The sequence below is a fragment of the Phyllostomus discolor genome, chromosome 1 (genome assembly GCF_004126475.2).
Source record: "Phyllostomus discolor isolate MPI-MPIP mPhyDis1 chromosome 1, mPhyDis1.pri.v3, whole genome shotgun sequence".
Classification (NCBI taxonomy): Eukaryota; Metazoa; Chordata; class Mammalia; order Chiroptera; family Phyllostomidae; genus Phyllostomus; species Phyllostomus discolor.
This window is the reverse complement of record NC_040903.2, coordinates 67503531-67531097: the sequence shown is the minus strand read 5'-3', so window position 1 is coordinate 67531097 and position 27567 is coordinate 67503531. Positions and strand designations below refer to the sequence as shown.

General features: G+C 37.1%; 2 protein-coding genes across 4 annotated transcripts in view; both read left to right on the top strand.

The window, feature by feature from the left end:
* The window catches only part of MINDY3 (MINDY lysine 48 deubiquitinase 3), a 94445-nt gene that overhangs the window by 38436 nt on the left and 28442 nt on the right, over positions 1 to 27567 (top strand). For all 3 annotated transcript variants that reach the window (XM_028506055.2, XM_028506056.2, XM_036024173.1), the window contains 3 exons: positions 2014 to 2084; positions 6865 to 6945; positions 25946 to 26018. In XM_028506055.2, the coding sequence (XP_028361856.1) occupies positions 2014 to 2084; positions 6865 to 6945; positions 25946 to 26018 (225 nt within the window). The remainder of the gene's footprint in view (positions 1 to 2013; positions 2085 to 6864; positions 6946 to 25945; positions 26019 to 27567) is intronic.
* LOC114491433 (voltage-dependent anion-selective channel protein 2-like) lies at positions 4739 to 5726 on the top strand. Its single transcript, XM_036024187.1, is given in 3 exon segments — positions 4739 to 5389; positions 5392 to 5612; positions 5614 to 5726. Coding segments are annotated over 3 exon segments (951 nt in total). The 5' UTR covers positions 4739 to 4755; the 3' UTR covers positions 5710 to 5726.

Sequence of the window (27567 nt, the reverse complement as noted above, 5' to 3'; positions counted from 1 at the left end):
ATGTCTAGGTTACTAGTAGACAGTTAGATTCTCATATTTATTTATAGATTCAATTTGTTGGACTATAGCATATTATTTAGTCTCTGGAAAATTTCACTCTACACTTTTATGAAAGTATAAGAGTTAAAAAAGGCAACTAAACTAATGGCTTTTTATGAAAATCACTTTAATTTTGTCTATTTTCTCAAAGGGTCTTGTGGACCCCTAGGAATCCAAGACTGCAATGTGGGAACTACTGCTGTGTCCTCTGTGCCTATAGGAAGCTAAGGAAGGCATACAAAATGTATGCATTCATGCCTTCTATTGATTTTGAATTTACAAATCCTACACGTTAAACTGCCAGCGTTTGGCTTATACCATCTGGATGTTGTACTTAAGGACACATAGTAAAATATTTACAATAAAAATGAATGAATTGATATTATTACATTAATTGACAAGAAAAACATAATTTCCTAATAGGAAAAGAAAGGACAAAAGATGACCAGATAGTTGAAGGATGCAGAGTTATATACATTATGTTTACAATAGATGTAATTTTAACCAGAAAAAAATTTCTTACTAGAAATACATATGGACCCAATCTGATAGCTGTGGTCTATGAAGACTTTGATATCATCACAGTTACAACTCTGCTGTGAAATAATCTCTTGTCTCTCCGTTCCCTGTGTTTTGTTCTTTCTGACCCGCATCCAGGGCGTCAGCGCTCATGTCTGTGCTGGTGCTTCCTGGCACTGTGTGCCCGACCCTGGCCTCTGTTCCCCGTCTTCCTGAGCCTCACTTCCAGTTGTGTGTCTGTCTCTAGGCAGAAGTCCTGAAGGTCCCTCAGTCTTGGGCTGTGTAAAACCAGCCTCATGTTCTCCCTTCACATCACTCCAGAACCTGCTCCTCCATCATTCTTTCCTTTAGCCAGTCACCATTAATCACATCCCTAGGCCAGAACCCTTTAAGGAAGCTTTGACAACTCCTTCACCCCTGAAATACATTGATTCTTCATATCTCTGCTGTTTCCTCTGCCTTGAATTTTCTTCTTATCCTGTTTTGACCTGGAAAATCCCTACATATACTTAAAGATTCATCTCAAGTGTTACCACTTCTGTAACAGCAGACGATCTTATATACTGTGAGTGTGTTTGTGTAAACAGGGAGAGCACACATTTTCCATCTGCTTCTTTGTTATACTAATAGCCTTTGTAGGGCAGGTGCTGTATTCTGTTCATCTTTATTTCCCAGTCTTAAGCATGCTGCCCAGGTTTATTTACAGGAGAGAGGGATGGTATCAGCTGTCCATGTCTCAAGTATTGTGCAAGTTCACCGCTAGCCAGTGATACATTTTACAAATTATGGTTAGCACATCCATTTGTTTTCCTGAATCAAAGTCAACTCAATTAGTTGTTTTGCAAGGATATGATAAAATATCTTTCCTTGTGTATTTTTGCCAAAAATTCCTTAGTTTCAGGGCAAAAATACCTCCATTAAAAAAGTTAACACTGAATATAAAGTTTCATAAATATATTTTTTAAAATACCCAAGGATATGTTTGATTTAGAGAGAGGAAGGGAGAGAGAGAGAGAGAGAAAGAAGGAAGGAAAGAGAAACATTGATGTGAGGGAGAAACATAGATCAGTTGCCTTCTGTGCGCACCCTGACGTACCGTGGGGGATCAAACCCATGATCTATGTATGTGCCCTGACAGAGAGTCGAACCTACAGCCTTTTGGTTTATGGGACGGTGCTCCAACCAACTGAGCCACCTAGCCAGGGCTCATAAATACATTTAATGTACATCTGAAGTATCACAAACCTGATTTAATGGTATTTCACAATGAGTGGTACTATAATGGTGACTTGATATAAACTCTTAACAGTATGTGCTCGGTTTTAAGTATAGTTTTGGCTAAAAGTAAACGTTTTGGAATAGAATATGTATATTATATAACAAATATATACACATACATTTACATATAAGTACTTTTCAGATTTATGTGCTAATACAGTGCTAACTTTTTTGCAGAACTTCTTGGTATACATGAACAAGCAGCTGTAGGATTCCTAACATTAATGGAAGCTTTAAGATACTGTAAGGTAAGTTAATTTTTAAGGTACTTTGAGTGGATTTTATTCACATGTTCATTCTTGTGGGTAATATTTTTCTTCTGTGACAACATAGTTTAGCTTACTGCTGTTCTTATAGACTCTTCAGATTCCTCCTGGGCTCCCTTCCTAAACTGACACACTTATTAAAGGTAGAGTTAAGCTGGCTGATCAGGCATCATTTCCCATGTTTGAGGTTTGGTCTGTTTGAGGGCTGGGTGGAAGAACCCTGTGCAAAATAATTTATGCAAATAGAGACATCTGTTGTTGAATATAAATGCACTTTTTGGTAAAGTGAGGGGAAAGAACATACTGTTTTTCCCCACCAACTGACGGTGCGCTTCACTGAAACAACTGGCAGTCCTCCATCCGGCAAAGAAAAAGAAGCTGCTGACTGCCTGAAATTCTGACTCGTCTGCTGCACCTGAGGAATGATGTCACACCAAAAAGGGAAGCCCAAGCATCTGACAGCATTAAACTGTGCAACACACGTGCTGAGTTCAGAAGCTCTCATCTGTTGACATATATTTCATTACTTTCTTACATAATTTGAATTAACAATTGGACCTTCCAAATAGTTTTAAATGAGGTTTAAATCATTAATGATTTGCACTTAATATGTCCTCAATTTGGAGGAGGAAATACCTACTTTTCTTTTCCATTTATTGACAGAGTGGTGATTCCATGGCGGTGGTTCTGGTGGTGGGGGTAGTCTTAGTGACAGTGACAGTGTTGTGCCGGTCCGCCCTCCCTACACCCCTCAGTTCCTCCTTTCTTCCTTCCCTTCCTCCCTTCCTTCCTGCTTCCTGCTTTCTCTTTCCTCCTTCCTTCCTTCCTTTTTTTAAACAGTGTTCCTCTTTCATGACAACACTTGGACAGGGGTAATGTGGTATGAAAATCAAACAGGTTTCATCCTACCCTTGTTCGTTGGTAGTGATCATAATGTTAAACAGTAGCAACTCTTCCTTTTAGTGACTTGAATTACACAGGCTAAAACTATTCTGAGTCAGTCTGACAACCATAGAGTCAAATTGTATTCTCCAAACACACATACATATGCACACACACAAACATTTATATATTAAAAAAAAAGTGTGTGTGCACACAGAAAAGGTGGTAACTATATAGAGGTGATGATATGGTAATTAGCTTGTTTGTAGTGATCTTTACATAATGTATACCTGTATCAAAACATTAAGTTCTACACCTTAAATATATACAACTTCTATGTGTCAATGATATTTTAATAAAGCTGTTTTTTAAAAGAATTTATTTATTTTTTAGAGAGGGAAGGGAGGGAGAAAGAGAGAGAGAGAGAAACATCAATGTGCGGTTGCTGGGGGTCATGGCCTGCAACCCAGGCATGTACCCTGACTGGGAATCAAATCTGCGAAACTTTGGTTCTCAGCCTGCACTCAATCCACTGAGCTACGCCAGCCAGGGTATTAATAAAGCTGTTTTTTAAGAAGTATGTGTGTGGGTGTGCACATGTCTATGTGTTGCAGGAGGTGAGGGTATGGCCAAGTTTACTATGACATTTTCACCATGTGGCCTGTAGGGCCTGGTGATCTGGAACCTGCTGTCCTTCCAGAACGGCACTGCCCTCTCCATTGCTGCACTCCAGCCAGGCTGGTCTCCTGCCACTTCTTAAACACGCCACGCCCTTTCCTGCCTGATAGGCCTTCCTACTTGCTGTCGTTTCTGCCTGGAATAGTCCACTCTCCTCTTCAGGTCCTCCTTCAAATGGTGCCTCAAAGACCCTTTCCCTGACTGTGCCCTCAGTGACTATTTTCAACCTTGTTTCATAGGAATAACCACTCTGCAGTTATCTGTTTTGTCTACTTATTTTATTTTTATAATCTTGAATTTGTTTTTCTATTGTCATCCCTAATGGAATATAGACTCTTGGAAGGCAAGCAGGTACACTGTTTCTGGGTACATAGCAGGTGCTCAATAAATATTTGTTGTATGAATGAGTGGGAAATTTCACCATAATCGTAAGCTTTTCTGAATATGTGCTTTTGCTTTTCTCTAACTGTGAGGTACAACAGAGGAGTGTCTGTTTCCCCCAGGAGCTTAGTAGAAAGTCACAGCTGCTGTGTGTTCCTCTGCTAACATGTTGCTCTAGATTCTAGCAGCAACTGTGCTGTTTGATAAGATTTGAAGATTCCTTTGGTAGCAGAAACAACACACCTACACTTGGCTAGAGGAAAGGCAGAACAGCTTATTGATGGCTCCCAACCAGAGAGGGCCTCCTGGCAGGGCCACCTAGGGTTACATCTGGGACCAGGCCACCAGCAAACTGTAACCCTAGGGGACACCTTATGTATGGGAGTGGGGTCTTGAGTCAGCTAGGTTTCATGGGCTCAGGATGATTTGGCTAATATGAATAGTTTCCATGAACTCTGGGGCTTAAGGGCTGGCTCTCCTGTATCCTGTGGTACCAGCTCCAGGGCCATGAGGGCTGTGCCTAGTGACTTGGAGTGGGAGAGACCTCTAAGGAAAGGGGCTGGGGTGCAGACTGCCTTGGCAGTCTTTTTTAAGGGGACTGGCTGGCCTCTAGCCAGGGCCTCAAAACTGAGTCAAGACAGCATTTTTTAAAAACAAACTTTAGTCCTTCACTTTACCCTCCAGTCGTGGCAGCTGCAGCCCAACCTCAAGCATGCTGAAAGCAAGTGATGGTCTCCCTCTGGAGACTACTAGATCACCTTTTTTCCGCAGCCTTGTCATGGCAACCTACGGACTGAGCTGCACTCAGCCAATGTTTATCCCTCCATCATATGCTGACCTTGGCAAAGCTGCCAGAGATATTCTCAACAAAGGATTTGGTTTGGGGTTGGTGAAACTGGATGTGAAAAAGTCATGTAGTGGCATGGAATTCTCAACATCTGGTTCATCTAATACAGACACTGGTAGAGTTACTGGGACCTCGGAGACCAAGTATAAATGGTGTGAGTATGGTCTGACTTTCACAGAGAAATGGAACACTGATAATACTCTGGGAACGGAAATTGCAGTTGAAGACCAGATTTGTCAAGGTTTGAAACTGACATTTGATACCACTTTTTTACCAAACACAGGAAAGAAAAGTGGTAAAATCAAGTCTTCTTACAAGAGGGAATATATAAACCTTGGTCATGATGTTGACTTTGATTTTGCTGGACCTGCATGCCATGGTCCAGCTGTCTTTGGTTACGAGGGCTGGCTTGCTGGATACCAGATGCCCTCTGACAGTGCCAAATCAAAGCTGACAAGGAATAACTTTGCAGTGGGCTACAGGGCTGGGGACTTCCAGCTAATGTCAATGATGGGACAGAATTTGGAGGCTCAATTTATCAGAAAGAATGTGAAGATCTTGACACTTCAGTAACCCTTGCTTGGACATCAGGTACAAGCTTCACTTGCTTTGGCATTGCCGCTGAATATCAGTTGGATCCCACTGCTTCCTTTTCTGCAGAAGTCAACAACTCTAGTTTAATTGGAGTGGGCTGCACTCAGACTCTGAGGCCTGGTGTGAATGAAGCTCACACTGTGTGCGCTGGTAGCTGGGAAGAGCATTAATGCTGGAGGCCACAAACGTGGGCTTGCCCTGGAGCTGGAGGCTAAATGCAGCTGAAAGAAACCTCTGGGAATGGATATTCCCCTCTAAGAAGGTGATCAAAACAAAGGATGAGCTAAACAAGAGCTGTGTTTGAAATATTTAGGCAGTTACTTGTTAGCAGACTTCTATTTGAATTGGTTGTCTGTCTAGTTACAGTGCTGCAGTTATGCAGCCTCCTATACATTATTTACATGTATTTAATTGTTCAATGAGCTGCCCACCAGGAGTGAAATAGATCTTTGTGAAAACTGGAAACCACCCCCCCCACAAATTTTATTATACTGTGCTGTTCATATGTACGTGCCGTAGGTATCATTATAAAAATCTGTGTAGGTTTACTTAATACCAGGTGTTTAGAGAAATGGCATTAAGGAAATACTTGTGTTTGTGTTAGTTTTGTGAATCTGAGCATTTCCCTATGGGTAGTGTAGCAAATTGCCCTTTAGAAGTGAAATTAACGTTTTCATATCATTCTGACCATACGAGGGTGGGCAAAAATAGGTTTATAAAGAACTCTGTGCTAAAGAGTGCTTGAGTATACAGCAGGTAGGCTACAAGAATGTGTAAAGAATGAAGGCTGGCAATTTCAGAACTTGTGAGACTGTACCTAAGTGCACTGTGCCATTGGAGCATTCTTTTGAGTTAATAAAGTTATTGTAATAATCATAAGCCGCATGTGTTTTTCTGTATGAACAACTGTAAGCCTCCTTTTGCCCACCCTTGTGTGTGTTTGTTAATACAAATAAAATGATATTTCTGTCCTGCTCTTCCCCCTCTTCTCTCTCTGTGTGAATATATGTACACACACGTGTGAACAAGGAAGGTGATCAGTGGTCTTGACCTTTGAAAGAATAGATATATAACTGATATAATAAAATTTACTATTTTAAAGTATATAACTCAGTTTTTATATATTTATCAGCTAATGGATGTTTCCACTTTTTGGCTATTATAAATAACACTACTGTGAACATGCATGTATAAGTTTTTGTGAACACGTTTTCATTTTATATTCAGCATTTAACCTTTATGGGTAAGGCATTCTGGCATAATACACTGTTTCATTTAAATATTAATTGGATACTCTAGTTACATTTCAAATATTCATGGGAAAATATCTAAAAGACAGTATAAAATTTTCATTTGTTTATTTTGCTACATTTGTTCTAGGTTGGTTCTTACTTGAAATCTCCAAAATTCCCTATTTGGATTGTTGGCAGTGAAACTCATCTCACCGTATTTTTTGCCAAGGTATGCTTACAGTAGGATTTTTTAAAAATATGACATCAGCAAACAAGTAATATAAGTCCATATTTAGTTCAGATCTTTGTGCAAACGTCGGTGTATTCCCACTAACAAGTGGATTGTTCCAAAATCTAAAATACTGATACTGAAGAACATATTGTTATACTGTCCTAATTTTGGAATCATTTCAGTAAAATTTCCGATGATGTAGCTATAACTTCTTTACCTTTTCTGACTTTAGTGCTTTGACTTCTTTTTAAGAAATCACTTGTGTTATGATAAAAATAATTGAATTTAAAAGTTTGAGATTGTCCTTTTATAGAGAAGATTAAAATCTCACTTCTATGATGTGAAATAATTTTAGTTACAACATCTCCTAGGAAAATAAAGTCTGTTAATAGTGTAATGGTATTAAAGTCAGTTTCTCTTTTAAGATGGAATACTTCTACAGTTTTAATGAATACATGGTTACAATACTGAAATAAGTTAAATGCACTTGAACATGTTTCTTTTAAAATTCTGACAACAAAACCTTTTCTAAATCCTAGCCTTTAACAGTGATATTTTTCTTCTACAATTGAGTGGTTCAGAGCGTTGGAGTCAGATAGCCTTTGTTTGAATCCCAGCCTTGCCACCTCCTAACACTGCTCAGCCTCCTTCCAGTGTGTTTAAAGTGGGGATTAATGATAGTACCTAGCTCTTAGAATTATCATCAGGCTTAAATATAAAATATTTAGCAGTACTATTTATTACAAGTTAAATGCCCAGCAAATCTTAGCTGTCATTGTCATCACCATCATCATCCTCATCATTTTCATTATTCTACAGGCATTTTATTAAATGTCTCTTGTATTCCTAGATAGAGTCTCTACATGTTTGCCTGAATGGGGAAAATATATGATTGTGTTTCTGAGATTTCATAATTTCAGTGCACTTTTGATTACTCTATGTGTATTTTAGCTTGTACTTACTCATGTGAGTTTATTTATGCCTAGTAAGAACTGTGAATAGTATGAACTGTAGCAACGACTGAACTGACCGCTAAATTTTGTGACTCTATTTTGTTATTTATTTAGAAGGGAGAGAGAAAGGGAGAGAAATATCAATGTGTGGTTGCCTATCACCCGACCCCTACTGGGGACCTGGCCTGCAACCCAGGCATGTGCCCAGACTGGGGATCAAACCAGTGACTCTTTGGTTCACAGGCCAGCACTCAGTCCACTGAGCCACACCAGCCAGGGCTAAGAATGTTTCCTTGATGACCAGACATCTAAAATGAGCACTGAGGTATCAGACTAAACTGTGGGAAGAGGGAAAAAAGAATTTTTCCCACACAGGAGGTATCAATAGGTGGAGCAAAGAAACAGCTGCAGAAGGAAGGACTGTGGTGTGAACAAAGAACAGTTCGGGCACTCAGCATTCTGGGCGCCAGTCTAAGATGAGGCTGCAAAAGTAGGCAGGCCATGTGACTCTGTTTTAAGAGTAACGACAGCCCCTAGACTTTTCAAAAACTGGTGGTGGGAGTAGTTTTGGGGAGATGGGAAGGAAGGAAAAGGGTTTAAGTTTACATCTTGAAAAGATCACTCTGGCTAATTATGGGAAACAGACATATTGAAAGATAACCTGGGGAGTGAATAAACAAGACTTTTTAAATGTTCCAGGTAAGCAAAGAATATAGTTTAGTCCAGGGTAATGACAGTAGAGATGGTGAGAAACACATAAATGTGAGAGATTTATTCCTGAGTTAAACTGACAGGAGTTGATGATAGGTTGGATTGGATAGATAAAGAGTTAGAGAGGTCTCATGACATGTGTTTTTTTACTGATTAGATTTTCAAGCCTCAAGAGGAACTCAGTAGCTTTGCTGTTGTAGAATGTACCCAGGATTTATTTTTCTTTGGGTAAACTAACCAGGTAAAGAGAAAAGATTGAGATACTACAGTTTGGGAACAGTTCAGCCAAGCAATCCCCATGGTGAGGTTTATAAGTCCTGCCCACAAAGATAGTGCTTTTTTAGTCTTTCAACTAGTAGCAGACCACCAAGGGTCACCAGACATTTGAGGAATGGTTACATGAAGATAGAATCAAAATAAATAGGGGAAAAAGGAACTCAAAAGAGTGGAGACAGTATAGGGCAGTGTAGGGATCAAAAGAAAACTTAAAAAACCTAAGAGAAAATTTACCAAAAGAATCAGAAGACAAATTACAGAAATCCCTCTCTTAGATTGTTGCAATAGTTTTCTGAGGACCATGTGTTGCCCTTTGTGGGTCTGTAGTGTCTTCTCATTTCAGCAACTGTAATGACCCCAAAACTTCATGTCATTCTTCTGCTCAAAACCTTACATTAGTTCCCCTTTCACTAAGGGTAAAAGCCAAAGTCCTTAGAATAATCTTCTAGGGCCTCCCTCACCTGATCTGATTCCTTTCCTCTCTACTCTCATTTCCTGCTACTCCCCTTCCTGTCTTTCTTGGCCACACTGGCCTTCCCTCTGCCTCAGAAATGAGGCAGTGTTCCCTTTGCTTAAAATGATCTTTCCTCAGATGTCTGTATAAAAGATTCCTTCGTTTGGGTCAGTATTCTGATGTCACCTTCTTAGTGAGGCCTTCCCTGGCCATCTTTTCTAAAATTGTAACCACTTTCCCTTACCTCTTATCGTTAACATTCTCTCTATCTCTCTCTGTCTGTCTGTCTGTCTGTCTGTCTCTCTCTTTCTAAGTATATATATTTAAATTGAGGCGAAATTCACAGAACAGAATTGAGTATTTTCAAGTGCACAACTTAGTGGCACATAGTGTTTTCACAGTGTTGTGCACCCACCACCTGTTTCTAGTTCCAAAACATTTTCATCATCCTAAAATCCTGAAATAAAACCCCATGTCCATTACGTAGTTACTCCCCATTTCCTCTCTGGAGCCCCAGTAACCCTCAGTTTGCTTTTAATCTCTATGATTTTACCTGTACTGGATATTGTATATAAATGGAATCATAAAGCATGTGACCTTTGTGTCTGGACTCTCTCACTGAGTGTGATGTTTTGGAGGCTGATCTGTATCGTAGCACGTATCAGTACTTCATTCCTGTTATGGCTGAATGAGATTCCATTCTGTGCCTGTAACACAATTTAATTGTCCATTTATCAGTTAGTGGACATTTGGTTTGTTTTCATATTTTTACTGTTGTGATAGTGTTGCTGTGAATATTCCTACACAAGTGCTTGCTTGAGTTTGTTTTCAGTTATTTTGGGTATATACCTAGAGCTGGAATTTCTGGGTCGTATGACAATTCTGTTTGTAGCCTTTTTGGGAACTGCCAAACTGTTTCCATGGCTGTACCATTTTACCTTCCCACCAGCAACATACAAGGATTCCACATTTTCCATCTTTGCCAGTACTTTATTATTATTATTATTATTATTACCACCATTCTAGTGTATATTAAGTGGTCATTGTGGCTTTGATGTGTATTTCCCTGTGAATAATAACACTGACCACCTTTTTATGTGCTTTTAGCCATTTCTGTATCTTCTTAGAACTATCTGTTCAGGTTCTTTGTCTATTTTTGAATTGGGTTATTTATTTGTCTTTTGGTTAATTGTCTTGGTTATTTGTCTTGGGTTATTTGTTATTTGTCTTATTGAAATGTAAGGGTTTTTAATATATTCTTGATACTATGCACATACTATATATTTTGTCACTTGTTTTATAGATCACTGTTTCTCTCACTAGGAAGCTCTGTGAGAGCAGGCTTTTTGTCTGTTTTGTTTCTTGCAGTTTCCCAACACCTGGTACAGTGCCAGGCAGTGTTGGTGCTCAGTAACTTTTTGTTGAACAAATTAATTGCAGAAAACACCGAAAATTTATCTCACCAAAAATTGTATTATAGCCATATCGGTACTTGATAAAGGAGGAGAAGGGGTTTAATAGTGCTAAGTTGTCTTACATCGTAAGAATTCAGTAGATCTGTAAGCTTATAAATCAAGAAGTAGCAGTTAATGCCTCTAATATTCCTATATGGAAGCAAAAACAGAAGAACTAGCTTTTGCTCTTCTATCTGATCAACTTAAACTCACATACGTACAAATTCTTTCTTCAGATTGATGGATAAAAACAAGTGTGATGAGTATTTATAAACAAGCATTATCATACTATATAACCTGTCATTTTAAGATTTACAATAATAGTTTGATGATGAATAAAAAAATTGTTTCCATTTAGTGAAGTAACTTCTTACCTATCTGTTTTGGCTTTTCCTTTTGAGATTAACGGTTAACTTTTAGGACTCTAAGTAACTATACCATATTTTTGTGGACTATAAGACACACTTTTGTAACCACATTTTTTGCTTCGAAATTTCCCTCCCTATTTTCCTCCTCTAAAACCTAGGTGTGTCTTACCTAGGATTTAGAGGAGGAAATTAGGGAAAAAATTTTTGAACCAAACAATGTGGTAAAAAAGTGTGGCTTATAGTCCAAAAAATACAGTAATTTATTTTTAAAGAGGAGTTAAATTCATGATTTTAAATTTTGAGTGTCGAACTCTTTACTTCACTAAGTTATCACTTCACATTTGAGATGCCCAGTGGCTCAGAACTTAACTTTTTTATGTTACTGGAACCCTCTTCCTCACCCAGGAAGAATCATTGAACACATTTTGTAGGATTAGAAGAGATTTTTCATAATTCAGTTTTATTTCAAAATCAATAGTAAAATGATAACAAAATTTTATGAACAGGTTGTAAAACTTCAGATCAGTCATCTATAACTGTCTTCTTCAGGTGTTTGAATTTAACTACCATCTTTTATAAATCATCTTGCTTTCTCTCTGACACAAAGTGATCTTACCAGGCGTCTGTATCTGAAATAACTGATAGTGTACTCTTTGACATAAGTGTACTCTTAGGGATTATGGTGGAAAGAAATACATACAAGTTATTTTATGTAAATGGCAGTTTTATATTTATTATTGAAGGGGGGATAGCTCATAATCAAACTGTAGGGACCGCTAGGAGATCGGAGTCATCAAGCAGCAGGTGCCCCACAGAAAGCTTTAAAAGAGGATGTGGGTGAGGTGAAAAGCAGTAGGTACATGAACCTCTTCAAAGAAGGGAACTTTATTTCTGTTGAGTAGGGTGGGAAATTTTCCAAGTAGGTCGTCTGAGCTATGGCACAGTAAAACTTCAGACCTGTACACTGGGTGAGGGGGCGTGCCCTGTGAACGTGGGCAGTGTCTTCAGAAATCATTCCAGGGGCTTTTGATGAGGGTGGTTGAAAACATGCAAACTTGCATAGGTTCAAGAAGTGATTTTGTGACGTAGATGCTTAAAGAGTCTAAAACCTATATTTAAATGTTCATATTTTTAAAATTGTCTTCCCTTTGAATTTTTTATCTTTATTTTTTTTATTTGTGTTTTAAGAATAAATTATTTGGGTCACTTTTGTAATTTTCTCTGGAATTGGAACTAATTATGAATTTAATTTTAATGCAAATTCAAGATGAGGTCTTTAAACTTAAAAATATTTGAAAATACAAATGTGGTACTAATATTAATAGAATTATATGTATAAAGTAATAGGCAAAATCGATTTGCCACCTTTGTTTTTATTGGGCATTTGAATCTCAGTGTGAGGTGACAGCTGCTAATACAATATAAGAATAGCTGGAACCTACCTATAGCATCTAGTTTCACCTTCAGAAGATCAGTGACTAATTTCCTTGGTAATCCATTTCAGACTTTCTTTTGAAGCCTGGGAGATGAGTTTTACATCCTTTTTTTCTTCTCTTTTATGGTTATAAAAGGACTCTTTGTAAGTGTGTGCAGAGTGTCACCTTTGAACTTTCCTATGATAAAGCAGTTTTTCTTTCAGGTAAGAACACATGAGAACACATTACTATTTAAATGCAAAAATCTGTGAAGAAACTGAATTTCAAGCAAAGGAGAAACAGAACATTCAACTGTTCCTGAGTGAGCTCACTGTTCTTGCAGTGGTATCCGTTACTGGGAGTCTAGATAGAATTTTTCCTACAAAGCAAGCTCCTTTTCTGTATTACTCTTTGGTGTAACATTAGGAAAACTACTGCTAGTGAGTGTTAGAGACCTTTTTCAGTGTTTAAAAATTGGACAGTTCTACTTTACCATTAATACATTTTATGTTAAGTAAGCACAATTTTAGAAAATGAAGTAAAATGATGCTTTATAGGTTTTATTACAAAGACATTTCACCTCTATGTACCTTCATTATTATATAAAAGTCGTGTGACTTGGAATACCATTAAATTCACAATTGATCATTTTATAATAGAGTATTCCTATGCATCAATGCATTTTAGTCCTCCAGTCCATTTATATTAACTAAATTTTAGAGTTTGTTCATATGTTTAGATTTCATGTCTTACCTACTGTAGAAATGAAATTAACTTAAGAATCTGAAGGACTTGTTTTTGTAGCTTACATGACTTTTAACACCTATCTTCAAGCCTAAAAATACCAAACTCAGACAAAATTCTAAAGTCAATCTTCTGTTATTTGAATTACTTGGAAAGTTTGGGTAGAGGTGTACACATATTAACAATTTTAAATTATTTGAATTATTAAAAACCTGTGAATTTTTACCCACAAATTGTTTCCTAACTGCTCAGTAAACTTCAGGCTAGTCGTCTGCAGGTGTTCTGGGTTACGCCAATGATTTGTGCCATGATAATACTTACAACTCTTTTATTTCTCATTATTTTAGTGAGAAATCTTTTAAAAATGTAGTATAAATACTCTTCTTCCTTAAAGTGAAAATTGATTGCTCTTATGTACACTTTTCTACCATTCTGAATGCCCTCATGCAGCTGTTTCTATATCTGGTTTTTACAAATTTTCTAAATTTTCTTTTTTCTTAGTGATCCCAGTCATGTGAGTAATATCAACCTACTTACTAAAAGTAGTCTCTCTCCCCCTTTAAATTTGTTGCTTATAATTTTTTTTGTTACAGTGTAACTCAAATAATTGTCTAAACAAGGTAAAATATCATTGATAGAAGGGCCTAAAGGTGTTCTGTCATGAGTAAAGTCTATGAGTTTTAATTAGAAACAATATTGATAAGTTTACATCTCTAGCTGTCTTTCCATAATTGATAAAAATAATTGTAGCAAATAGAGTTGATAGCAGAATAGGGCAAAAGGTCTTACATCATATACTTGATATATGGTAGTAAGTGTTAACAGTTTATGATTTTATTTTTCTGTGCTTTTGTATATTTTATCCATGGTCCTCCAGGATGTGCTGATCAAAATCCTGCTCAGCATTCATAGTCCAGCCTTGCCATTTTTTGTATGGTGACCCCTGATTCTCCTTGCCCCTCCTGTGGTCAGTGGTACTATGTGATTTATCTGTTTTTCTACAGTGCTTAGTATAGTGAACAGTAGGCATTGTGCTAAGTACTGTTGAAATGCAGAGATTAATAATACCTTGTAATAGCTTACTGGTTACTGAGTACTTACTGGTTATTGGTTACTAAAGTACTCATTAACTGAGTGCTCTCTATGTGTCAGGCACTGTGCTAAGCATTTTACATGTGTTCCTCATTTGATCCTAAAGCCACCCTCTGAGGTATGTACCTTTTCCATCTACATTTGATAGTCTGGAGCCAGTGAAAAATAACATCTGCACAGTTACATATGAGTGAGTATTGAAGCTAGGCTTCAAGCTCAAATCTTCTCACTCTTGAGCTTTGAACTACTTTTGTCCCTTAGGAAAACAAAAAAGAAATCATTTTACTGTGGTGGAACAGAGACTGAAAGAAGGAGAGGTGGTACATAAGAGATGATACCTGAATTAAAGGACATGGTAACTGATATGAAATGAGGGCTGTTTTCGAGGCTTGGAAAAAGATGAAGCAAAAAGACAAGGGATATGGAATGTGAAAGTTCATGCTACATGTGGAGAATAGTAATTGGTTCCACATGGCCATACTGGTTGTGCTAGGAGATTAAGATGGAAGCAGAAGTTGGGATCAGATACAGGACCAGGTAGAATAATCACTTATTCCCAGACCATCCTCACTATGCTGTGTTTGCATATGTATCTTGATATGAAAGGCTAAACATGATATCCAAGGCATGAATGTAAAGCGTATTACATAGAAGTAGAAATTATAATAGAAGTAGAAAACCTTCTTAATGAACAATAAGAACTTCCCTGTAATGGTATGAAATGCTATGATAAAACTTAAGAATATTGGAAATTTGAGTATTGTGAATATTTTTCACAGTCAAAGCTTATTTAAAATAGAAAAGGAGGTAGGGTTTGTTGCAGGGGTGGGGAGGTAGGATTATGGGTGTCCCTTACTTTCCATTAATACTAATATAAACTTACAAAACTTAAATTGCTAGTATTGTGTGGGTTACAATTTCAGTAATATTTTAGGCATTCAGTTTTATGTGAAACATGTGAAGTCCATTTATGGGGAGGTTCCCCTATTGCAACTTGTGTTGTTAAAAATCACTGTCAGTGGGTAGCATGAGGGAAAAGATGAAGGAAAAAGTAGGCCAACTAGGAATAGGAAGAGCAGATATAATATGTATGACACAAGCAAAATAAATCACCAGAATATTTACTTTCATTTCCTTTTGCCAGCTTCCCAAAATAACAAAGAACCCTAAAGTTTTAGCAGTTTACACAGTAGTATTCAAGAAGGGGGCAATGAGATCAGTCCACCTCAGGTAGGAGGGGTGTTTGGCCAATGCCATTGTGTAGATTTGCCTGCACCTGATGATGATTTAAAAAGAAGAATTAGACAAAGTCAGTTTTGTTGTATTAATATTCCCTCTAAACAGTGCACCCTCTTTGTGCCTATACTGGGGCACAGTTTCTCCCATCATACCCCTTTCTTCAAACACATGCACCAAAGCTTATTTCTCTCTTAATTTACGTGTTGGCCGCAGGTGTGTTCCATGTGCTTCTTCATGCTAAGATCTGGACTGAAGGAGCAGGCTCTGACGGGAATGTACAGTTCTCCTGGCAGAGGAAAAAGAGAAAGATACCTGGATAAACCACAGATGGCACTTAAAGCTTCTTCTAGGAGCTAGCGTAATGTCACTTCTGCTCATGCTTCTCTGGTCAAAAGAAGTTACCTGGCCAAGCCTGACTGATGTCAGTGGGGCCAGGAAGTAAATACCTTCTAGGTGCATAGGACGGAGAGGTGAATTCTGTGGTGGAAACCAGTTGAGAAAGGCTGGAAGGATTGTTAACGTGAGTTGTACAGTTATGGAAATAGGGAGAAAAAGAAGTCCATTCATTACTATTAATAATTGTAATTATCATAGTAAATTATTTTGTTGGAGACTTCCTCCTACTTCCTTATTTCCACTTGTACATTTAGAGTTTATGTTTTTATGGAGAAAGAACCTCAAAGGGCTTTGCTTTATGTTTCCTACCCTCACTTCTCTGCGGATAGAACACAAATTGACATCACCCAGCAGTGGGCTGTTGTGGAGATAGTCTGGGAAATAATGGAAGAGTAAGAAAAAAGAACACTGTCCTATCTACTTTGAATTGATGGCATTAACTGAATTCGGTGTCTAGCATTGGCACTGAAGAACATGATATACTTCAGAACATTTGGAAATTAAAAAAATATTCATTTGATAGTGGTTCCCAAATAACTTTCACAAGTATAGTTAGTAAATAGTCAATGTAAGATATATTATAAAGTGACTTAGTAAATTTTACTTAAAGGTAAGTTATATACCATTAACTTAATTTTTTTAGAAGGGCTCCTAATAGTACCATAAAATGCTGTCTGCAAACTAAAATGTAACTTATATATGTGCGATCATTCCTGAAGTTAGATAAAGCTCTCAGAGGTTTTTTGATTCCTCGTGACAGCAGATTGCTCTCGATAATGATGAAAAGTATAACTGAATAAACTTTAAAGGCCTTTCCAGTAGTGAATTACTTACACCTAGCCAACAAACTGAACACAGGCCTTCTTTATATTTCAGTAGATGTTTAGAAGGTTAGCTAGTGTTTCAACATTTTAAAAGGTTTATGATGAACAGTGAATAGTTACACTGATAGTACAAACAGAGCTACATGAAAAAGATATTTGTTTCATGACTATAGGTTATTAGATAGTCCCATTACAGCTGGGTTTTTTTTTTTTTTCCGTCTTCTCTTCTGTAGCACTTTGTCAATTAAGGAAAGTTGGGTGAGGCTAGATAATTTTAAAAGCTATATTGTCTAGCAGTCCCTGTTGACTACTACATTGGCTGCACTGAAATTGTTTGTTCTAGCATTCCTCTGATAAAAGCTTCTGGTTATATTTGAATAATTTAGAACTACTTTTAGAGTAAAAATAATTTTGATGGTAAATCAGAGTTTAATTAGTTAAACAATGTTTAAATATTTGACTTTTATGTTTAGGACCTTTTCCTAATGGTGTTCCTAGTCGCGAAAGAGTTTTACGTACAAAACATATTGAAAATTTCTTCTAGGCACTACAATTAGCGATGAAAAATAGAAAATGCTTACAAATATCCTTGCTGACTTAAAAGATAACTTGGAATTACACCATTGGAGTCTATTCATATCTCAACAGGTTTTTATTTTTTTAGGGTGGGGTGACTTATTTTAGAAGGTAATTTTCCTAAGATAATTTTAATGATATTCATGGAAATAAGCCTATAGTAGCATTTTCCTTCTTTCTTCCATTAGATTGTAAGCCTAAATGTACAGACTAGGTCTTTCTCTACCATTTAGTAAGCTTAACAGTATTTAAAATGTTATGCATGTGGGAATAGTTATATGATGAAAATATATTAAATAATAAAAAATTATTGCTTTATTAAGCCTTGGAAATCTGAGGGTTAGAATTCTCTTCTTTATATTGCCCTTCACACTTATGCAGTTATTACATGAAAGTTTTATTTTACTTTACCCTTTGTAATTAAATAATTTTCTTCATGTGCAGTGAGAAAAATATATCAATTATACTCTCATTAAAATATTTTCCCTAAGATTGCAAAGAACTGTCAAATTAGGAGGATTCTATACTATGAAATGTGAAATATATTTAATATCAATTTGTTATCAAATTTGCTACATAGATCATTCTTGCTGTAGATCTTTAAAATAGAAATCTTGTACAGAAGTGTTGAAGTTAAATAAATTGGTAAAAAGTAGTGTTGGAATTTATCATTTTAAATCAAATTGGAAACTTAAAAGGAGTTTAGCATGAAACAGTCTTTTTTTTAAAAAAGTGCAATCCAGCCCTGGCTGGCATAGCTCACTGGATTGAGCACGGGCTGCGAACCAAAGTGTCACAGGTTCGATTCCCAGTCAGGGTACATGCCTGGGTTGCAGGCCATGACCCCCAGCAACCACACATTCATGTTTCTCTCTCTCTTTCTCCCTCCCTTCCCTCTCTAAAAAATAAATAAATAAAATCTTTAAAAAAAAAAGTGCAATCCTTCTATTCAAGTGAGATGCTGGTGCCAGTTTTGAACATTGATAATATATTTACCAATTAAAAGGGTCAGTGTTAATTGATTTTTAAGGTAATAAATTCTTTAACAGTTTATGTCAGGTTCATTAATAACTTTGGACTCAAAAAGATACTCTGTCAGTGTCATCTTTAGAGAGAATACTGTCTTGAGGATGGTCTGATTTCTTAGTCTGTGAAATGAACGTGTGGTTTGGGGTGCCACCAAGGATCTTTGGGACTGTAGTCATCTCTTGCGTGGCTCAGGGCTGTGTCAGTGTCACTGTCACAGTAGGGTCTTCTAGTATTGTCTCCTCATTGTAGCTACCTCTCATTGTGACCAAACTTCAGCTCTCTGTAAGGCCCATTGTGGCTTCTGGTAGGGTTAGTGTGTCTCTGCAGGTGTCTGCTGGCTTTCCTTCCCTGCCTCTACTCCCCCTCATCTCCTGGCCCTGCTCCTGAGTCTGTGGACCAGTGCTGCATATCACAATGCCTTTTTGGTTTCATTAAAGGTTAACACTGCTGTTCTCTCACCCCCAGTCTTTTTTGTTCACTTAAATATTTCACAAAACTTTTTCCAGAAAGTCTTTCTGAATTAATCAGAGAAGAACAGCAACCCTCCATGGTTCAGCAAACCACCTGAGTTTTGAAAGAGGGACTTGCAACACTGCTGTCCTCATTTGCTCCAGTTGCATGTTAACCTCTGTCTTCGTCTGTAAAGTGGACTTACCAGTAACCTGAATTGGCCTCTTGGACTCTCCATCCTCTGTGCTTGTCTCCAAATGTGGGACCTGCACACTGCATAGACAGGCTTTCGTGTGGGGCACTGTGGTTTTACTTTGCAGTAGTTGGGGTTAGCACTGTATATAATTAGGGAATTTGTAAGTGCTCTGGTGACTGTTCTCAGAAATCTTTTCCATACCTAGCTTTTCCATCCTCAAGAAAAACACATACACTGAAATTCCCTGACATTTTTCATATTTATCTCTTAGGTACTTCTCCTGTGCCCTTTCTTTTTATTTTTTTGAATTGTATTTTATTGATTATGCTGTAACAGTTGTCCTGATTATTTTCCTTTATTGCCTCCCTCCACCCAGGACCCCTTACTCCCTCAGGCAATCACCCCACCACTGTTCATGTGCATGAGTCATATGTATAAGTTCTTTGGCTATTCTGTTTCCTTTACTGTACTTTACATCCCCATGGCGATTCTGTAACTACTATTTGTACTTCTTAATCCCCTCACCTCTTCACTCATTCTCCCCTTCCCCCTCCCATCTGGCAACCATCAGAACGCTCTCTATCCATGATTCTGTCTCTGTTCTTTTTGTTTGCTTAGTTTGTTTTTTAGGCTCAGTTGTTGATAGATATATATTTTTTGCCATTTTATTCATAGTTTTGCTCTTCTATTTCTTAATTAAGTTCCTTTAACATTTCATGTAATAATGGTTTGGTGATGATGAACTCCTTTAGTTATTCCTCATTTGGAAAGCTCTTTATCTACCCTTCAATTCTAAATGATAGCTTTGCTGGGTAGAGCAATCTTGGCTGTAGGTCTCTCTCTGCCTTTTATAAATTTGAATATTTCTTGCCAGTCCCCTTTAGTCTGTAAAGTTTCTTTTGAGATCAGCTGACAGTCTAATGGGAACTCCCATATGGATAACTAACTTCTTTTCTCTTGCTACTTTTAAGATTCTCTCTTTATCTGTAACTTTTGTCATTTTAATTATGATGTGTCTTGGAGTGGGCCTCTTTGCATCCATTCTGTGTGGGACTGTCTGTGCTTCCTGGACTTACATGTCTATTTCCTTCACCAAATTAGAGGAGTTTTCTTCCATTATTTTTTCAAATAGATATCCAATTTCTTGCTCTTTCTCTTCTCCTTCTGGCATCCCTATGATTCAAATATTGAACCTCTTAAAGTTGTCCGAGAGGCTGCTTATACTATCCTCATTTTTTTTTTTTGGATTCTTTTCTCTTGTTGTTGTTCTGACTGGTTGTTTTTTTGCATCCTTATGTTACAAGACATTCATCTGATTCTTGGCTTCATCCACTCTACTGTTGTTTCCCTGTAAATTGTTCTTTATTTCAATTAGTGTATCCTTCATTTCTGATTGGATCTTTTTATGCTGTTGAGGTCCTCACTAAGTTCCTTGAGTATCCTTATAACCATTGTTTTGAACACTGTATCTGATATGTTGTTGATCTGCATTTTGTTTAGCTCTTTTTCTGGAGTTTTGATTTGTTCTTTCATTTGGGCTATCTTTGTTTGTCTCCTCATTTTGGCAGCCTCCCTGTGTTTGTTTCTATGTATTGAGTAGAGTTGCTTTGACTCTGTGTCTGAGTTGTATGGCCTAATGTAGTAGGTATCCTGTAGGGTCCAATGGCACAGCCTCCTCTATCACCCAAGCTGAGTAGTCGAGGTATGCCCTTTGTGTGGGTTGAGTAAACCCTCCTCTTGTAGTTGAGTCTTGGTTGCTATTGGCAGATCAATGGGATGGATTTACCAGGCCAGTCAGCTGCAAGGACTGGCTGTGACCACTGACCACCAATGTCCACTCTGATGTGGCAGATCAGCAGTGGTGGTGCTCTGATGACTCTGTAGCTGTCCACTGGGTTCACAGGCTCTGGGGTTTCCTGGGTGGTGCAGGCCAAGGTCAGCCCCCTCCTGTGTCCTGTCCAAGGCCACCCTGCATGAGCTATAAAGCCATCTGAGATGGCTACTACTTGTGTTGAGCTTGGAGATTCCAAGGTGAAGCCAAGGTGAAGCCAAGCTGTGAATCTAGCCTTGCTGCTGTTGGTGCCAGGCCTGAGACTCACTGAAGCCAGCTCTTGCCTGTTTGATGAGATTTAAGAAGTTGTGAAGCATGAGCCAAGACCAGCCATTCATGGAAAAGCAGCTTGCATGGACCTGGAAATTGGGTGGGGTGGAGTTTCTGGAGATCTCCAAGGCAGGTCAAACAGCATTAGCCAGTTTGATGGAGTCTCAGGTGTGGCACCAGCTTGCTGGCTCTGTGGGGGTAGGATTTAGAAAAGGGACAATGACCTCTGCTCATCTTGATGCCAGGCACTTCAGTTTCTCCCTGTATACCACTGGTGCCTTTCAAAGCTGCTACCCTGGTGCTGGAACTCAGAGGGAGTGAGTCTGTATGTGAGTCCATGTGTGGGTTCTTTCAGAACAACTGCTTGGGGCTCCAGCAGTTTCTTCCATGAATTTAATCCCTACTTATTGGCAGTCAGAAGTTGTGGGGACTTATCTTCATGGCAGTGGAACCCTGGGGCCTGGTGTGGGGTTGGGACTCCTAGCTTCCAAGATATCCCTCCCAAATTTTTATCCCCCCACGTGGGTGTGGACTGAGCCCATTCTGCCTCTGTGCCCCTCCTACCAGTCTCAATGGATGTGGTTTTTTTAATTCCATAGTTGTCAGACTTCCATTCAACTCGATCTCTGGCGTTTCTGAGTGATGGTTCTATATTTTAGTTGTAATTTTGATGTGATTGTGCAAAGAAGTGAGCTATGTCTGCATATACTATCATCTTGACTGTAAGATTCCAGCATGAAACAGTTCAATAGAAATAAGTGGTTTTGTAACTTCTTTGATTTCACTTAGAAACATGAAACATATATATTTAAACAAGTTTTAACTAAGATTGTTTTCTAAATAATCTAAAAAGCATTGTAAGTACTCAAAATAAGCAAGCCAATGATCAATTTAGAAGACTGTACTGTTTTTGGTATGTGGCTGAAAACTTTTGGAATGCGTTCGTTAGAATTTACTGTAATCTTTTTTTTAACGCCATACTTTCTTTTCTTTCCACCCTTCCCCTCCTGTAATATAAACACATCTTAAAATAAGTGGTATGATTAAGAGCAGTTAATTCCTAAGGAATTTAACAAATTATCTGTTAGTGTATCACTGAGACCAAAGGAACAAAGCAAGATGTTCTTTGAATCATTCAAGACATAATTTGTTTTACTAGTAATGACAGTTAGAGTTGATGGTTTTATGATGTGGAACTTGACCGATACCATTGGGTTGGTTTTTGGGAGGAAAAAGGAATTTCTGTTTAGGTAGTTCACATATGGGCTTTTTGTTGTTTCCTCATATACAGAGTTTTGAGATACTTGTTTCAGAACTTCTAAACTGCAGCCCAGCAAGTTGTTTAAATTCCTTTTTGGAAATACTCTGTTCTAATATCTCTGAAGTAACCTGCTTTCATCTGTTTCAGTATCTTTACCTGGTAGGTTCTGTAGCCCTAATCTCCTCTGGTGCACAGGTCTTAGTTCTGCTGGCCCAGAAGCAGGACACAGCTGGCAGCCATGGGGTGTTCACAGTGTGCCAAGAGTTAAGATGACTCCATAAATGTCTAACCATTAAGCTGTACACCTGAAACTAGTATAAAATAATATTGAATGTGAACTGTAATAGAAAAAAATGGTTTAAAAAAAGGAAGGTAACTCCATGTTCTCTATTTGGGTGTTTAACCATCACCTCCAGACTCTGAATGTTCAAAATCAAATTCATTCTCCCATCAAAGCTAATTTCTCTTCCTAGCTATTCCTTTTCTTTCACAGTTCACTGTCCTCTTCAACTTTTTCAGCTCCCCCACTTGCTATGCTAACTTACTCTCCCTGCCTTTTGTGATTCTGTTCCTTCTAGCTAGAATTTTCTCTTTCAAATGAGAGCCAAAATATTTTCTTCGTAAAACCTGTTAAGGTGATTAAGATGTCTTTATATCTCCAGGTGTATCCAAAAGAAGGCATGTTTAATCAGTGTTAGAGCATTTTGGGGAGACTATTTAGAGAATATTTACATTCTCTCAAAGTAATATTTATATTCTCTAAATAGTGGGTCAGCAAACCATGGGCCACAGGCTAAATCATGCCACCAATTACAGAAAAACAAACAAACAAAACAACAAAAAAACCCAACCCCGCTTCTGTTCTACAAACAAGCATTTGTTAAACCAGAATACATCAGGAATTTTGCCGAACTTTCAAATATTAGGCCAGCATATATGGCCTATTCAAACAAGAATAATAGCATGTTTTCTAAAGCCTAAGTTTTATATGTATTCATAACCAGAGCAAGAGATATCTGGTGAACTTTTTATTAAGTCTACTTTAATTCCTTTTGACTATTTTTTACTTGTAGCACTTGGAACTTAAAGACAAGGCATCCTGTAGTTGATTTTAAATTCTTTTTTGTGCTCCTGTGTTTTCTGAAATCTTTCATGCTGGAGCATTTGATATAAACCTTTTTTCTGTGGCTAAAACTAGAATATTCCTTATATCCCTAAGTTTATAAACAGTGGTAATGTCCTATAACTTCAATCTATAGAAATATTAAAGTAATGCTTCAATTACATCCTCTGCCACCACTTCCCTCAAAAAGATTCTTTTGCTTATTGGCCAAGAAAAATTATTTCCTTTCCCTTTGTTTAGATCATGGTATTAAGTAATATTTGGAAAAGTCAAAGTAATGTTTTAAAACTAATTTCAATCATTTCCTTATCACTTGCTGGCAACAAAGGAAGGTTGAAATGCAACAGTTGAATAGAAGGAATGACTGTAGGCTCATCTTGTTCTGTTATAGACTCTCCTCTGCATAAAAACCTCATGCACTGCCGTATACCTTCTCCTCAGCCAGAATTTCAGAGTATGGTGTTTATCCACAAATTCCAACAATCGCTTAAAGGGAAAAGTTGAAAAAAGAGAGAAGTAGAGTTGAAAATAATTAAGGGATCTAAAGCTTATAGTAGAATAAATGTAGAAATTTTTGCAGTTAAGTTTTGAGAGTGATAAGAGATGCTAAGGAATGATAATAATAATAGCCCTAATGTTAGTAATTTCTCCGTAATGTTGAGAGCTGATGCTATAGTCCTAGCTTTGATAAAAAATCAATTATGGAGCTAAGACAACATTGCTGATGTAGTAGAAAAAGGCCAAGACTTTAAGAAATATTATTCAGAATAGGTTAAATGAATAAACATGATACAAGAATATGGCAGTATTTACCAAAATTATAAATGAACTCTTCCTTTGACTTGGCAGTCCTCACTGGAGCTCTGTCCTACAAATACAATGGCACATGCATGAAATTACATGTTCAGGTTTATTTAGTGCAGCATTTTTTAATAACAAAAGATTAGACAGTCCAAGTATATAGCAATAAAAGACTGGGTCGTAAAATCAGAAAGACATTGAAAGTTATGCCAGTTGAAAACATGGCACATGACATACATATTTTCTGCAAAATTATCTTGAGAAGGAGACCCTAAAAGTTGCTATTAAGGGATGGTAAATGGGAAATAATTACACATTATGTTTTAAAAGAATCAGAATTGTTTCACTTTATCTTCTAGTACTTAAAAATGTGTAAGAGCTTGCATAGATTGCCTCATTTTAATTCCCACTCCCATCTGATTTATATTCCCATGTAAACTAAACATACTGTGAGGGTGGCGCTCAGGCACCTGGTCTCGTGGTTGAGTGAGAACTATTACAATTGATTCTTACAGTTTGTTCCTTCCTCTGTGAGGTAAAGGTGGGCTGATTAGGATTTCTTATGAAAATTTGTTTCCACAGAGGAATAGCATTTTAAGTTGTATTTATCATTTATGCCTCACAACATCTTTAAAAAATATTCACGATGGTAAAAAGGAATACTTGTGAACTTGTCCTGTGTTGAGGTTTGTCTGAGTGAACATAATTATAGACAAAGGCTTAAACTAAAGCTGTGAATAGAGGAAAACTTTTAGAGCCTAGATTTTAGGTTCATGTCAGTAAAGCAGTAGAATTTCCTAACAGTTTACATATGTGGAGTAAAGTTTGCATAGGATCCAAAATAACACTGAATTTGTCCTTATTTTTATTAAATTGCAATATTGATTACTATATTACTATATGGTAATATGTAATACTGATCACTTAATATTGATTATTGAGAATTAGTTGTGTGGGAAAAAGAACTACTTCTGCCTTTTCAATATTTCCTTAGAGTTAAGAAAAATTAAAATTCTGGACATGAAGAACTTGGTGCTGATCTGTGGCTAGGTTTGCTGTTACATGCTCACTAAAGTAATAAACTTCAAGTGCATTGCTGTGAGGTTGTTTGCTGTCTGTCATATATCTCTAAATTGACTTTTCAAATATTTGAAAACTAGAGTATATTTTAAGTATATTTAAGTAATATTTCTTCTTGCCTGGACAATAATATAAAGTAAATATATGTCATTAATATTTGCAGATTGCCTTTTTATAGTAATTATCTATATAATATTATACTTTAAGTGTTTTTATATAAAGTTTTGCATGTCATTCTCACAACAGTTCTTTATAGTTGAAGGATTGCTTTTTCCTATTTTTTAAGACCCAGAGAGTTTGTGACTTATTTAGTCACCAATCTATGATTTTAAGTGTAAGTCAGTCTTCTGCCTCCAAATGTCATCAGTTCTTCATTTTAGCCTAGTATTTGTTTTGTTCATTTTTAATGTCATGACATTGTGGCTAGTTGATGGCATCCTTTTTATCTTTTCAGGATATGGCTTTAGTTGCACCTGAGGCTCCTTCAGAACAAGCCAGGAGAGTTTTTCAAACCTATGATCCAGAAGGTAGAAGATCTTATTATTTTATTAATATTGACTCTCTTTTATATCTTTATATATTAGAAATATTTTGATATTTACTTGAGTTTTATTCACCAGAGTTGTTAGATTATTAAATGAAACATAGGTTCCGTTTCTTGAACATTTTAAATGGGAAATGTGAAAATGGGAACAAATAAAAAAGGATACTTAAGTGCTTGTCAAGTTCTGACATTGTATAAGGTTTTCACGTTTCTTGGGCTACTGAACTATGGTTACTTGAATCTTGACTTCTTACAGTCAGTGTTAAACAGAGAAAAATAACCACCCTCTGAACAAGTTCTTTGAAAAGTAAGTCATTCCCTTCCTTTTTCATTTATTTATTAAATAAACAGCCCTTCCAGGTTATTTTTAGATTGAGGTATACTTAACATATAACAGTCTGTAAGTTTCAGGTATACAACTTGTTTTTATATGTTTCTATATTGCAAAATCAGTGCTACAGTAGTGTTAGTTAACACCTCTATCATGTCACATAATTATCTTTCTTTTTTATGGTGAGAACAGTTCAGATCTAGGCTTTTAGCAACTTTGAAATTTATAAAACTGTGTTGCTGACCATAATCACTATGCTGTGAATTAGCTCTCCAGGGCTTATTTCTCTACTGGTTGCAGGTTTCTTCTCCCAAACAACATCTCCCCAATGGCCTATCCCCTAGGTCCTCGAAACTACCATTGTACTGGTTTATACAAATTTAGCTCTTTTAGATTTTACATATAAGTAATATTGTACAGTATTTGTTTTTCTCTGTCTGCCTTCTTTCAATTATTATAATGCCCTCAAATTCTATTAGTCAATAGAATATGTTATACAAGGCAAGATTTCCTTATTCCTCATGGCTGAAGAATAGTTTTGTGTGTGTATAATCCGTTTATCTACTTATCTGTTGTTGGACACTTAAGTTGTTCCATATCCATGCTATCAAGAAAAATGTCGCAATGACTGTGAGTGTGCAGAGATCTCTTTGAACTACAGATTTCAAGTCTTTTAGATATATAGCTAAGGATAGAATTGCTGGATCAGATAGATGGTAGTTCAGATTTTAAATTTTTGAGGAACTTCTGTACTGTTTTCTTTAATGGGTATACCATTTTACATTCCCCCAGTAGTGTATAAGGGTTCCCCTTTTTCCACATTCTTACCAACATTTATCTCTTGCCTTTTTATTTATTTATTTTTAGACAGAGGGGAAGGGAGGGAGAAAGAGATGGAGAGAAACATGTGTGGTTGCCTCTCATGCACCCCCTACTGGGGACCTGTCCCACAACCTAGGCATGTGCCCAGACAGGGAATCGAACCAGCAACCCTTTGGTTTTAGGGCTGATGCTCAATCCACTGAGCCATACCAGTCAGGGCTTCTTGTAAAAGAAAGCCCTGGATAAAATAAATCATAACAGGTGTAGAGTGACATTTTTATGTCTTCTTTGAAAAAATATCTATTCAAATTCATTGCCCATTTGTTTAGTTGCATCATTTTTTTTTTTTTGGCTGTCGAGTTCCTTGAATTCTTTATAT